The 15,031-nt window shown below is 50.1% G+C and overlaps 1 protein-coding gene across 1 annotated transcript in view; it reads left to right on the top strand.

The window, feature by feature from the left end:
* LOC148535068 (uncharacterized) overlaps window positions 1-14,613 on the top strand; it is a 48,438-nt gene extending 33,825 nt beyond the window's left edge. Inside the window, exons 13-14 of the mRNA XM_088464754.1 lie at window positions 3,623-3,716; window positions 12,950-14,613. Of these exons, the coding sequence (XP_088320880.1) occupies window positions 3,623-3,716; window positions 12,950-13,013 (158 nt within the window). The 3' untranslated portion in view covers window positions 13,014-14,613. The remainder of the gene's footprint in view (window positions 1-3,622; window positions 3,717-12,949) is intronic.
* Window positions 14,614-15,031: the final 418 nt, after the last annotated feature.

Raw genomic sequence — 15,031 nt, 5'->3', positions numbered from 1 at the left:
GTGTTCGTAAGTGTGTTTTTTTTATTTTTTGACACAGTTTACCTTTGGGGGACTGCCTGAAGGCTGCACGGGGATTCCCGCAACGTTGCAATACCAAAACCCCAATTTGGCACTTTTTTTCCGCCTGCTAGTCATAGGCAAAACTTTTTCACCTATTACATTGCATTGACTTTCCGCCTAGGCGGAAATTGAATACGGTGATACTTTTCCGCCTGGTGAAATGACGTCATCGGTGAAAAGTTTCCGCCAAAAAAATGCGAAAACTGTTTTTCGCCTCAAATTGAATACGGGCCATAGTCTGTGACCAAACGTGAGCTCGAGTGCTGAGGACGTTGTACCAGGCTTGCCTACCCTCCCGATTTGGCTGGGAGCCTCCCGATTTTCGGGTGCCGCTCCCGGCCCCCCGGGAAGGCAGGCAAGCCTCCCGGCAGCCGGCAGCCCTCCCGACCACCCCCAAGAATAAACTAAAAACCCCTGCAGCAGGGGGCCGGTGACGCGATTCGCGTTGAATCGCGTCATCGTGGCCCCGCCCCCTGCTTCACAATGCGAAACATAATGGCATTGTGAAGAGGGGGCGGGGCTACAATGACGCGATCATGCAGCTCCACCCCCGGCTCCGCCCCCAGAAGTGACATCATGGCAGGGCACACCCCCCACTGTTAGCTGACAATCAGCTCCCTCCCGGAAGGAGGGAACTGATTGTCGGCAAGTATGCGTTGTACCAAATAGCCCGCTTTCTAACCAAAACGTTCCTTTATCACTGTAGCCTGCCTCTGTTCACTGGGAAGAAAATGAAGGGCTCTACTTATTAATTTGAGAAAAGATCATTCTACGTTTTCACCATAAAAAGGGCCTTTTCTCACAATATAACACTGGAGAAATCAGACCTATCGCCAGTGATCACCGATTTAGCACCGCTTACCGCCGCCCCAATAGTCCTCCATTGGGACACTCGCTTATCGCAATTTTTCAAGCGACGAGAAGCTGTGCTGGACATTTTACTGTAAGCCTTTGCAGGCTATGCTCGGTTGCCAGTGCCAAGGAGAAAACCCTTGCAGACGAGCAGGCTCTTTCGATGGCACACCAAATGGAGCCCCAGCATGGTAAATAGTGATACAAGCGTAAATACAACCTCAGATTGTGAGTTGGCATTAATATATAGATACTTTAGGATCAAATGTAGGGCCCGATTTTCCACCCTCTTGCAAAAACGCTGGCCTCAAACCCTCCCTGGATGCCTCTGTTTGAATAGAGAATCTACAATTAACGTCAGATGCTGGCAGAACATGGAAGGAGCAAAGGCAGAGGTCTGTAAATGGCATGTGCTAATGTAGACCAAATGACACTATTTTTCCTGAAGAATTTCAAGGTACTGCTCTAGTAGTGACCTATTTATTTTTTATAGTATCCGATAAGCAGAGCCGTAGCTAGACTTTTTGGTGCCCTGTGCCAGAGAGAGCATTGGCGCCCCCCCATCCCAATTTTTTAACTAGGGACAAGATAGTGCACCTGAAAAAGGGCCATGGCTTCATAGGGAAGAGATAGGGGAGGCCGGGAGATGCTGGGGATAAAAGAAGAGGGAGCTACAAGTGAAAATGATAATAAACAGGAAAAGTGACAGGCCCGAACAGCGCCCCCTGCCCTGCGGTGCCCTATGCCACAGGTCGCACTACCCTAGTTACGGCCCTGCCAATAAGCCCTCCAAAATAGTACAGCACTGGCTTTTCTTCTAGGCCAGCGCTTTACAGCCTCTAATTTGCTGATCTGTGGTCTTATTTAGCATTGACCCGAAGCATAATCCAAATGCGTGGCAGCCACATACTTCACTGGATGCAGGGGTGTATTTATAATTGGTGCACACCCTGCACCCATATACTGTAATATTTACCTCACCGGGTGCCTCAGCAATGCAGAAAATGGCCGCCGTGGCCATTTTCCCAGCGTTTTGCACATACACAGTAGGAAATCACCAGGAAAATGCCCGCCCCCGCCATTTCCCCGGTGTTTTGCACATGCGCAGTAGACAACGGGCACACTCTACTGCACAGATATAAATATAAATGCCACTTTCAATGCTACATGAGGATAATACATAGAATTCATACTTACTATCTCTCGGGTTTGTTCTCTTTGTTCCAGAGAAAGTTTGTCCCCTATAGGAACTAGTGGTTCCTGTTCTGCCATACCCACCAGGACTGGCACCTGTGCCTCATTTTGCCAGTGTTTTGTAAGATTTAAACACTGAATCAACGGACTTATCTCAATGACTCAAAATCCCTCTCAGCCGCAGCCCGCGCAGCAACTTAAAATTGCTACATCCGCAGAAGCCTTTGGGACCCCCACCAAATGCAAACATCAAATATGGCAGCTGTGTTTCCCGTTCCCTTATTTCTTGCGCCTATGCTTTTTGCAATATAAAGGTCCATTTAAAATGCTTCGAGAGACCATTTCTTTGACGGTGAAAATCTAAAGTGTGTTTGGTGTTTGCCGGCAACATCTGTCTTAGACTGGATATGAAGGGGGCTCCTTGTCCATCCAGATCTTTTGGGGTATTTCTAGTTGCATATACTGTACGTAAGGACCAACTCCTTGTTCAAACCTTCGAAAGAGCTAGAGTGGGGAAGTTGCCCAGAGCAACCAACCAGCTTCTAACTGTCATTTTATAGACAGTGCCAGATAAATGTTAGCTAGGATCTGATTGGTTCCTATTTGCAGCTTCTCCACTTTCTCTCTCAAAGGTTTGATCTATGGTCCTGATACAGAGCCGGACGCTCTTTCAGAGCGCTCACTCTGAATCTGGGCTTTTTTTTTTTTCTTATGCGGCTGGCCTCCTGGCCACTCGCTAAGCTGTGGGTGACAACCCACACCTATTGTGAGCGGCCAGGTGATGGTCGCGACCATCGGGGCTTGCGACGAGACCCTTGTGGTAGGGTTTCGTTCCCACAAGCCCCAGTGAGCTTCCGGCTCTAAATAGAGCCGGAAGCTCACCACTGACATCACTGGTGATGTCAGTGGTGCCTCCCACAAATGGCAGGCGTTCCTTCGGGAACACCTCCGTTTGTGTAGCCACCCCCCCTTCCCGCCTTTAAAACGGGGCGCGCTGTCAATCAAAATCGACAGCCGCCCCCTTTTGGTGCGAGACCCGTAGGGACGGAGTGCCTGTCTCTGGCCGGGTCTCGCGCATGCGCAGTGAGGGACCATCGACCCGCTTGCGAGCGCTGTGGCTCGCGAGCGGGTCTGAATCAGGCCCTATATCTCCCTCTGTATGAGAAGCTTTGTACACTGAGGGCCCAGAATGTGTTCTCAGCTACTGACAGATTTTTCGACAGATTTTTCAGTCTGGATCTGTGGCTTTGGTGACGTTATAGGGGGGAAGCACATTGCTAGAGGTTGTTCTATCAAATTGATAAAAAATATTCAAATGGAAAATAGTGACACACATAATAAAGGCTGCCCCCATCGTTCCTCACACTCATGGTTGATTTAAGACCTAAATAAGACAAAATGTTGGTGTACACATAAGCTTGAATATGCCGCTAGCTTCACTTTTACCTGTTAGTAACCGATTCCATTGTTACACTTGTTTGTTTGAGTCACCGGTGTTGTCTTTTTTTTCTGTCAGGAGCCTTCAAGGCGTGGCAGGTCTCCCTTCTGGTGCTGCTCGTGCTGCTGGTGATATGCGGAGCGGTTGGATTCATACTCTTCCTGCGTAAGAGGTACATCGGGAAAGAAATCTTCAGTGCTCTTAACAAACGCAGGGGTCTATGTACTAAGCCTCGGAAAGAGAGATAAAGTGGATGGAGATAAAGTGCAGACCAATCAGTTCCTAACTGTCACTTTACAGGCTGTGTTTGAAAAATGACAGTTAGGAGCTGGTTGGTTGGTACTTTATCTCCATCCACTTCATCTCTCTCCAAGGGGGTCTGTATCCCTCAGCCCCTTTACCGGCTCTGCCCAGCTGGGAGTGCAGGAATGGTGAGCACTGCAGCCGCGGATCCCCACCCCCACCGGGTCTCCAATAATCAACATTGCCTGCGGCAGTGCAGCCGCGGCTTCCCCGCCTCCCTCACCAGTCAGGGAGCACAGCAGCCACGGACCTCCCCTCCAGTCAAGGGGAGAGCAGCAGCCGCAGACCCCCCCCTCCAGTCTTAAGGACCACTGCAGCCGCTGACCCCCCCCCCCCCCATCCAGTCATGATTGATGAATAGGGCTGACACTTAAATTATGAAAAATTAGGTGAAAATTTGATATTTCTACTTCAGGGTCCATAGGGTATCCACAGGATACCTTGGGGTATAGGTGTGACGTCAGTCGCTGGGCACCATAGAGTCAAGCTTTTCAGCCTCCCAGGATGCACTAGGGTCCCCCTCCCATACCCCGCCCCCGAGCCAAGGCACCTCAGTTTAGTTTGGTGCCCGGCCGGCGTCGGATGCACCTGTCGGAGTGGGGGCTAGAAGCACAGCATGTCCTGACGTCCATGCTGTCTTCCCTACACCCCCGCCGGTACCAGAACGCCGGTACCGATCCGGGGATGCTGGTGAGCATCTGGGGTCACAGCTAGCGGTGACCCCAGATGTTCCGGACCATGGCCGGATCCAAGGGGGACAAAGGTAAGCAGCGGGGTCCCGCGGTGGGTCCCCGCTGGTCACATGGTCCTAAGTCCCCAGGCAGGGGGCTCCCTGGGGACTGGCTGCAGCGTGGAGCCAGGCGACCAACCTGCGCTTTCCACTACCCCCTGGGACAGCGGACCGCAGCAGAGCGGTAGCGCTGCGGCGTCCCAGGGGTTAAATGCATGCCAGGGGAGCGCGCCTTCCCTGTCTCACAGCCGGCGCCTCCCCCGCTGCACACAGCCCTCTCTGCATGCTGCCGACTGGTCCTGTGGCAGCGCTCCTCCCCCAGGCCAGCCTCCTCTCTGCTCCTCGGCGGCCATCTTCTCCAGAACGCATGGTGAACGCTGCTGGAAGCGCTGGACGGAAGCATCGTGGTCTGGGTCCCCCCGCATACCTCTCCTCCGCTGTGGCTCAGGTCTGTGTATGCAGCGCTGTGTCCTACCAGGCCCTGTGTCTGTGTAGTTGAGTGATCAGCGCTGTTAGTGCAGGAATTGTTATTTCTCTGCATTGTATGTGACTGTGCTAGCGCTGCCTATAACTTTTCTTCTCTAAACTGTCAGCTTTATTACTGTCCCTGTTCTTTCTGCTAAAGCCCTTGCGGTGCGGTGCTGCAGGGTGGTCTCTCGCCTATTTAATACTTAATTGGTGAGAGAGGTCACATACGTGGTGCCATCATGTCTGAAAGTGATTTTCCCCTCCGGCTACAGTGTACCACGTGCAAAGTACCGTTAGCGGAGGGGGAGGGTAGAGCGGAGGGCCTTTGCCGGCAGTGTTTGTCCATGGCGCGGCCTATTACGGTTACAGCACCGGTACAGGAGCTGCCCTGGGCTTGTTTCGCTCAGGCGTTAACAGCTTTAGTGGGCCAGTTAGCTCCGCAGCCCGCGTTTACTCCGATGGGTTTGTCCCAGCAGTCTGTGGTGTCGTCACCCATGCAGGGGTTCCCACGACAATTGGTGGTACCCCACAGTCTCCCTATTTCCCCGCTCCCGGGTTCTCAGGAGCCAGCGTGGGTTAACTCCCTGACGAGTTCTGTACAGCACTTGTCGGATGTGTTGCAAGGGGAGTCTGTGATGCGGCCTCATAAAAGGCCGGTGGCGTCTCTGTCCGCTCCTTATGAGGATGACGAAGGGACGTCTGATGATGGGGAGATTCTGGATCCTTACGATCAGGAACCTCTCCATACTAAGGACGCTGATGCTAAGTCCAAAGTATATATTCCTGGACTTATTCGGGCGGTCCGCACAGCCTTGGTGATTGAGGACGAAGTTCCCCCAGCGGCTAAATCTAAGTATGCCTTTTTCAAAGATGTGAAGGGCGATGCCACAGTCTTTCCTCTTTCGGGTCAGTTGGTGGACCATTTAGAGGAGGCGTGGAAACAGCCTGGCAAGCGATACCAGCCGCAGAGACGCCTGGCGGTGGCTTATCCGTTCGCGGATAATTATTTTGCTAAGTGGGAATCCCCTCCACAGGTGGATTCTCACGTGACCCGTCTTTTCCGTAGTGCCACATTGCCGATGCCATCCATGTCCTCCCTTAAGGATGCTACGGACCGCAAGGTAGAAATCTGCCTGAAGTCCGCTTATTCCCTTGCAGGGGGGGCAGCACGGCCGGCTATGGCCATTTGTTGGGTTGCCAGAGCGATGGAGCGCTGGGCAGATTCATTAGAGGCTTCTTTTGAATCCGATTGTCCGGCCGAACAGGCAGAGTTGATTGGCAATCTCCGTGATTCGGCCACCTACATCAACTAGGCGGCTCTAGACATTAGTACTCTGGTGTCTAGAATTTCTTCAGCAGCGGTAGCTGCTCGTCGCACCTTGTGGCTGCGATCCTGGAAGGCGGACGCAGATTCCAAGAAAGGTCTGGAAGCGTTGCCGTTTACCGGAGAAGTTCTCCTCGGTCCGGATCTGGATAAGATTGTGGCCACGCTGGCGGCAGCCAAATCTGCTTGTCTCCCGTCGGCCGCTGCTCCTTCTGGTTCTGGACCATCGTCCTTTCGGTCATCTAGGGCCCAGGGCAGGCCCAAACCACAGTCGTTTCCTCGACAGGCTGGCCCTAAGAAATCGGTCAAGCCCCGGAAGCAGGCATGGAGGACCAGACGTCCGGCCCCCAAGCCAGATGACAAGCCTGCGGCCTGACGGTCCGGGCCTCCCTTTGGGGGATCCCAGGGTGGGAGGCCGCCTGCTACAGTTCGCCCAGTGTTGGTCGACCACTACGACAGACACTTGGGTTCTGGAGGTGGTTTCCCACGGATATGCCCTCTCCTTCCGGCACAGACCCCCGGCTTGCTTCTTCACCACAGGTCTACCATCAGACCGGAACAAGGCTACGGAGCTGCGGAAGGTATTGCACACTATGCTCCAGGCTGGAGTTATAGTGCCTGTTCCATTCTCCCAGAGGGGCCAGGGTTTCTATTCAAATCTATTTTTGGTACAGAAACCCAATGGGTCATATCGTCCGATTCTCAACCTCAAAGCGCTCAACAGGTCTTTGCGGGTCCCGAAGTTTCGGATGGAGACCCTACGGTCCATCATTCTGGCGCTGGAACCTGGGGACTACATGGTGTCATTGGACATACAGGACGCTTACCTGCATGTCCCTATTCTTTTGCGCCATCAACAGTTCCTCATGTTTGCAATCCGCAGCGACCACTTCCAGTTTCGGGCGTTACCTTTTGGCCTGGCAACAGCACCACGTGTTTTCACCAAGGTGATGGCGGTCATGGCGGCTTCTCTGCGGCTGCAGGGAGTCCGCATGTTGCCGTATTTGGATGACCTGTTATTGGTGGCAGGATCTCCAGAGCTCCTGTTACGCCACTTGGACCTGACCATTGCACTGCTGCAACGGCACGGCTGGCTAATCAACTGGCAGAAGTCCACTCTAATCCTGTCTCGGAGGATTCTGCATCTTGGAGCCTTATTGGACTCGGGACAGCAAAGGATCTTCGTGACGGAGGACAAGATCTCTGCTTTACAGTCAAGGGTGCGCAGTTGCCTGCACAGCCGCCGGGTGTCCTTACACTCGGCGATGAGGTTACTGGGCTCCATGGTGTCGGTGTTCGACATGGTGGAATACGCCCAGTTTCACTCCAGACCTCTGCAGCACCTGATCCTGTCCAAGTGGAACGGGCTGCCTCAGTCTCTGAAGTCCCAGACGATTGTGCTCACCCCGGAGGTTCGCCTGTCCCTTGCGTGGTGGTTACAGACGATCCACCTCAACAAGGGACGTCCGTTCTGGGTTCCAAATTGGGTCCTGTTGACAACGGACGCCAGTCTTCGGGGCTGGGGAGCAGTTTCGGGTCCACACTTGTTCCAGGGCAGGTGGACGCCGACAGAAGCGGAGCTTCCAATAAATATCTTGGAACTCCGTGCGGTCTTCAATGCTCTCCAGTAGGCACAGCGGTTTCTCCAGGGTCGCCCGGTGCAGGTCCAGTCGGACAACGCTACCACCGTGGCCTACATAAACAGGCAAGGAGGAACTCGCAGTCGGGCGGCTCTCGTAGAGGTCTCTCGGATCCTGGTTTGGGCGGAGTGCAATCTTCCGGCCATATCAGCGGTCTTCATCCCGGGAGTGCTCAATTGGGAGGCGGACTTTCTAAGTCGCCAAGACGTTCATCCGGGGGAATGGTCCCTGCACCCGGACGTTTTTCAACTACTGGTGGACAGGTGGGGTCTTCCAGAAATCGACCTCATGGCGTCCCGGCACAACAACAAGTTGCCGGTGTACGGGTCTCGCACAAGAGACGAAGGGGCGTCTCTGGTGGATGCTCTGTCCGTCCGGTGGACGTTCCGGTTCGCATACCTGTTCCCTCCGGTCTCCCTTCTTCCACGGGTAATCCGGAAATTCAAACAGGAAGGAGGGACGCTCCTGTTGATAGCTCCCGCGTGGCCCAGACGGCACTGGTTCTCAGACCTTCAGGGTCTGTCCGTGGACAGTCCTCTGCGGTTACCGCTACGACCGGACCTTCTGTCTCAGGGTCCTTGCCTTCACCCGGACCTGACTCGGCTGTCTTTGACGGCGTGGCTGTTGAGACGGCCATGCTGAGGTCCCGGGGGTTTTCCAGTTCTGTGGTGCGTACCATGTTATGAGCTCGGAAACCGTCTTCCGCGAGGATATACCATCGCGTGTGGCATACGTTCTTCCAGTGGTGTCGACCGAGAGGTTATGCACCGCGGGAGTTTCGTCTGTCTCGGATTCTCGCCTTCCTGCAAGCGGGACTAGATCATGGGCTTCGCCTTGCTTCTTTGAAGGTACAGGTTTCGGCCCTATCTGTCTGGTTTCACCGTAGGATTGCTACAATCCCGGATGTGCGCACCTTTATGCAGGGTGTTCTCCGCATTCAGCCGCCCTTTGTTCCACCTGTGGCGCCTTGGGATTTGGCTGTGGTCCTGAGGGCTCTCCAAGGACCGCCGTTTGAACCACTGGGCTCAGTGGATCTTAAATGGCTAACAGCTAAGACTGTTTTCCTTCTGGCCATTGCTTCGGCCAGACGTGTTTCTGAGTTAGGGGCTCTTTCTTGTAGACCCCCTTTCTTGGTTTTTCATGGGAACAGGGCAGTGCTCCGCACTCGGCCCGAGTTTCTTCCCAAAGTTGTTTCCCAGTTTCATGTTAACGAGGAAATAGTTGTTCCAGCCTTTAACTCACCGGGTCTTTCCGTGGGTGAGGCCTCTTTGGATGTTGTGCGGGCCTTAAGGACCTATGTTGACCGCACTTCTTTGTTTAGGAAGTCGGACGCTTTGTTTGTCCTCTATGGCTTCCGTAAAAAGGGTTGGCCTGCTTCAAAGCAAACTTTGGCAGCCTGGATCCGTATGGCTATTTCTGAAGCTTATCTTCATGAAGGCCTACCGGTCCCACCTTCTCTGAAGGCTCATTCCACTAGGTCTGTGGGTCCTTCGTGGGCAGCTCGACGTGGTGCCTCGGCAGTTCAGATCTGCAAGGCTGCTACGTGGTCCTCTGTCCATACCTTCGTGAGGTATTACAGGTTTGACACCTTCGCCTCTCAGGATGCTTCCTTCGGGCGGCGGATTCTCCTTTCTGCACAGGAGCGTCCCCACCCTTAAAGGATACTGCTTTGGGACATCCCCAAGGTATCCTGTGGATACCCTATGGACCCTGAAGTAGAAAATATGAGATATGGTAAGAACTTACCCTTGTTATCTCTATTTCTACGAAGTCCATAGGGTTCCACAGGACTCCCGCCCTGTCGCACCTGTGCTGCAGATGGGCTTTGCTCTGGTCACCGGTTTTCCGTCTCCCTCTGGTGAGAATGTGATTCTTGTATGTGTCCAGATCTTTTTTCCTCTCTCTTCCTTCTCCTCCTCCGGCCTATGGCTTGATAACTAACTGAGGTGCCTTGGCTCGGGGGCGGGGTATGGGAGGGGGACCCTAGTGCATCCTGGGAGGCTGAAAAGCTTGACTCTATGGTGCCCAGCGACTGACGTCACACCTATACCCCAAGGTATCCTGTGGAACCCTATGGACTTCGTAGAAATAGAGATAACAAGGGTAAGTTCTTACCATATCTCATATTTTCACCCGCTTTTGTATACATTCAGTAATGATGAATAGGCCCCCAAGGCTTAGTACATAGACCCTTTAATTAGTAAATGTTATTTACACTTGGTCAGATCATTTAAGTGTAAACTGTCAACAAATATTTTGAGACAAGGTTCACGAGAGATCAGCGACATCACTGACGCGAAAGCTGTTTCTCCACCCACTAGAGCAGGGGTTCCCAACCGCGGTCCTCAAGGCACACTAACAGTCCAGGTTTTAGGGATAGCCATACTTGAGCACAAGTGATTTATTTAGTACCTCAGTTATTTTGAGTTAACCATCTGTGCACAATCATGGATATAACTAAAAGCAGGACTGTTAGTGTGCCTCGAGGACCGAGGTTGGGAATCACTGCACTAGAGAGACTCGGCTTTTTGTCTGGCATTGAAAAGTGGTCCAAGAACTTCTAGAAGCCTGCCACAACAAAAAATATAGGCGTTGCTGTGGCTTATCTACTGTAGACATGGGCTTATACAGACAATGAAATATGAAGTATTGTTGTTTTAAAGATCTATAATCAAATGCAGCACAGGCTCATCTGGCAGTGTTTAATACAGGGCCTAATATAGTAAGCAATTTACAATACAACAATGTTAGTGTAATGCTAGTGTAAAATTACAATAAAGGGAAAAATTATGAATCCCTTTAAAATACAGAGACTGTTCTAGTGACAGATATACAATATAGAGAGAATTCTAGTGACATAATGCAGAGAACATTCTAGTGACATACAATACAGAGAACATCCTAGTGACTGATCTACAATACAGAGAACATTTTAGAGATATACAAAACAGAACACATTGTAATGACTGATCTACAATACAGAGAACATTATTTCTAATGATATACAATACAGACAATGTTCAAATGACTGATCTACAATACAGAGAACATTTTTGTGACAGACATACAATACAACATTCCAGTGACAGGTATACAATACAGAGAACATTCTAGTGACAAATATACAATGCAGATAATATTCTAATGATATATTATACAGAGAACATTCAAATTACTGATGTACATGCAGAGAACATTCTAGTGACAGATATACAATACAGAGAATATTGTAGTGACAGATATACAATCAGAGAGCATTCTAGTGAGATATACAATACAGGAAACATTTTAGTAACAGATACTGCATACAATACGGAGAACATTCTAGTAATATTCAGTACAAGGTACATTATAATCAGGGCCGGATTAAGGTCTGTGGGGGCCCCTATATACCACAGTTTCTTGTCACCCTAGGAACATTTTTCTTCCTTTTTATTCACCTCAGTAGTAATGCCCCTCTTGCAATGCCCACTGTAGTAGGGCCCCTTATGCAATGTCCCCAGTAGCAGTGCCCCTTATGTAGTGCCCACAGTAATGGTCCCCCATATGCAGTGCCCACTGTAGTAGTCCCCCCTATGCAGTGCCACCTGTAGTGGTCCCCCTATGCAGTGCCCCTTATATAATGCCCCCAATAGTGATCCTTATATAGTGCCCCAGACCCAGTAGTGGTCCCCCCATATACAGTGCCCCTTATATAATGCCCCCAGTAGTGGTCCCCCTATACAGTCCCCCAGTAGTGTCCCTTATATAGTGCCCCCAGACCCAGTAGTGGTCCCCCCCTATGCAGTGCCCCTTATATAGTGCCCCCAGTAGTAGTCCTCCCCTATGCATTGCCCCCAGTAGTAGTCCCCTCCTATACAGTGCCCCCAGTAATAGTCCCCCTATGCACTGACCCTAGTAGCGCCCCCCCAGTGCCCCCATGAAGCTCCCCCCCTATGCAGCACCCCCTGTAGCGGCCCCCCTATGCAGCACCCCCTGTAGCGGCCCCACCACTATGCAGTGCCCCTTACACACACACACACACACAAAAAAAATCACAACTTACCTGAATCCCCGCTCCTGACGCGACCGCCGCTGTGCGCTCCTAGTCCCGGCTCTTCTCCTTCACTATGGGAGAGACGTTAGCGTCATGACGTCTCTCCCATTATCACCCGCTGCGGGGGGAGCCAGAAGGCGGAGCTCATGAGTGAGCTCCAGTCGGCTCCCTCCGTTGTGCAGCAGCCAATGAGAGTCTGCCTGACTCTCATCGGCTGCTGTAACATACACACAGCTGCCGCCGCCGGCTGTGTGTTTGTCACTGTGTAGTGTGGCCGCGCTCCCTGCGGTCTACACTACACTAGCGGCGGGTGCAGACAGCGCACCGCTGCTAGTGGGGGCCCCTCTGTGTGTGGGGGCCCAGGGACGACCGCCCCAGTCCCCCTCCCCCCCCCTAAATCCGGCTCTGATTGTAAGGACAAATAAAGAAACATAGAATTTTACGTCAGATAAGAACCACTTGGCCCATCTAGTCTGCCCCTTTTCATTTATCCTTTTGGCAACTTCAACCCTATTTGCTCACAATACCGATAACATTCTAGTAACAGATATACAATCAGAGAACATTCTAGTCACAGATATACAATACAGAGAACATGCTAGTGAAAGATATACAATACAGGAAGCATTCTAGTGACAGATACTGTATATAGCTGCTAGCCCTGTGATTGGTTGATAAGGCTGTTCACTTACCAGTGAGAGTGGCAGAACCTCCCGACACTCACTATTAATCAGTGTGTTGAAAGCCATCTTCTGGGTATGATGACAGCTGTGATAAGCATTAGACTGCTCAGTCCACAACGTAGGACTCCACTTGGACTGGCCGTGACTGAAAAGGATAGATCATGCCTCCCTTACCAACCCACCCCTGGTACCACACTAATATTTTCACATTTGTCCTCCAGGAGCCCTCAGAACTACACCACTATTGAAATGAATCCACACACAGAGCTGACATCTGTCTACTGAGGGGCTGAGAGCAAACAGTAGATAACATATGGACTACAGATGAAGGACTTCCTGCAGGCTCAGCCACAACACAGGCCCTGTCTATAAAGTGCAACCTTCATGGACACACATCGTGCTACAGTTGAAGATGTGGCTTCTATCCATTGATAAGGCTGTGAAACGCGTGTCTCCTGCCGGGAAAGTGATCACTCCATTCATATAAGAGGGACTAAGATTCTTACCAGAATATGGAGATTGAATGGCATTGGTGCAGTTTTTGAGCAGAATAATGCAATTGTCTCTATATGAAAAAATATTTTTGTGACATTCACATTTATCAGTGCTAATGTACAATATAGAGGAAACAATAATACAGACGTTCTTGGGGGGGAAAAAGCAATTTACATTTCTTGTCCTGGTCTCACATTTCAGCATCTCCTCAGCTAAGACTTCGGCACCATGTTCTATGATGTCTTCAGAAGTTCTAAACTTCTCAGTTGAAATTCACAACTACAAGCAACAGTGGAGGGTTTACTCTATGTTCCAAATAATGGTTGTAGCTAAATAGTGTATTAAAAAAAAATCTAACTTTAACAGAACAGGATCGTTTAGAATTTCCGGGCAAGTTTCTTAGAAGTTTTCTTATAACCCATAGTTCTCACCACAAGAACATAATTTAGATCCCTGATACACCTGCTCTTACAGGATTATTGAGGACAGGTTCTCGTCATTGTTCTGTGACCATTTTCTGTATTAAAACATTGAATAGAATTTTTTTTATGTTTCAGAATCCTGGAGATTGCACTTTAAATTTTTTTTTTAGATTTTTCTATGCAGTATAGCAGTATACAGTATGTCATCAGCATTACAAAAGGCAGCTTTTATCTATGATGTACAGTAATTACCATTCATGGACTGTGGATCTTTTTTTTTTTTAAAGACATTCTAGGTCTGTTAGAAGACCCAAGTTAGGAATTGGGAGTATCTGAGAGTACCTTGCTGAGTATGGATTTGTCACACAAATGCAATAAAGTTTTCCTATTTCAAATGAACTTGAGCCTCTCACATGTTGGTTATCGCATTTCACCCCATACTTATAATGGGACGCATTTCGCAACTTCCAGTTGTTCGTCAAGGTGCACTTTGGCCAATGTAAAGATTAACTTCAACTACACAAAAGTGATAAAGGTTATCCCCTAAAGCAGTGGTTCCCAAACTTTTTTTTAATCACGGCGCCCTAGAGTATCAGCATTGTTTTCACGGCACCCGTAAGCCAAAAGTTTGTTATTGAGAAATTCAGAAAAAATTTAGTAACGTGAAGTAAATTGTGCTGACCTGTGTCATCCTTAGGCTCTGTTATGTGGTGGGTGACAGGTTTGCGCTTCTGTTTGTCCACATCTTTACATTATAATGACCATAAATAATTTGCTTTGGTGCTGGACCACCAACCTGAGGCACCTCTGCAAGTGTCCCGAGGCACCCCAGGGTGCCACAGCGCACAGTTTGGGAACCACTGCCCTAAAGGCATTCCCTTATTCACCTCACTCAGGATTCACTAAAGCCATAAACAAACCTGTACGAAGCAGAAAAGTTAAAATGAATAAAAGTGTTTTTCTCTAAACAGTTGTAATCTGAACATTAATGTGACTTTTTACTGATTCCTATTCTGCCAACCTGCAAACCATGTCACTCGGGGCGTTACCGGAGGTTACTAAACGTGAAGTAGATATGCACCTTGAAATGGTGTAGAAATAGGTGCACAGTTTCACCTAAGGGATCATTGATGGTCGGAAGTTCCATATTGGTGTTTTTTCGTCAAAACCACACCAGGCTCCGACCTATAACTCTAAAGCAAGTGTATGAAAACTGCGGCACAAAATTGTAGTCACTCAGTGCTGCCTATCGCGATTGGTGGGTGTGTATTATATAAGTGAATGTTGAGTATTTGCATTTTAAATCAGTATGTTCATTTGAACATTAAATTGATACACTATGGGCCTGATTCAGACCCGCTCGTGAGCGCACAGCCATCGCCATGC

This window comes from Taudactylus pleione, unplaced genomic scaffold (assembly GCF_031769625.1).
Source record: "Taudactylus pleione unplaced genomic scaffold, aTauple2 ptg000061l, whole genome shotgun sequence".
Taxonomy (NCBI): Eukaryota; Metazoa; Chordata; class Amphibia; order Anura; family Myobatrachidae; genus Taudactylus; species Taudactylus pleione.
The sequence above is the reverse complement of the archived record's forward strand: the minus strand, read 5'-3'. Positions and strand labels throughout refer to the sequence as shown.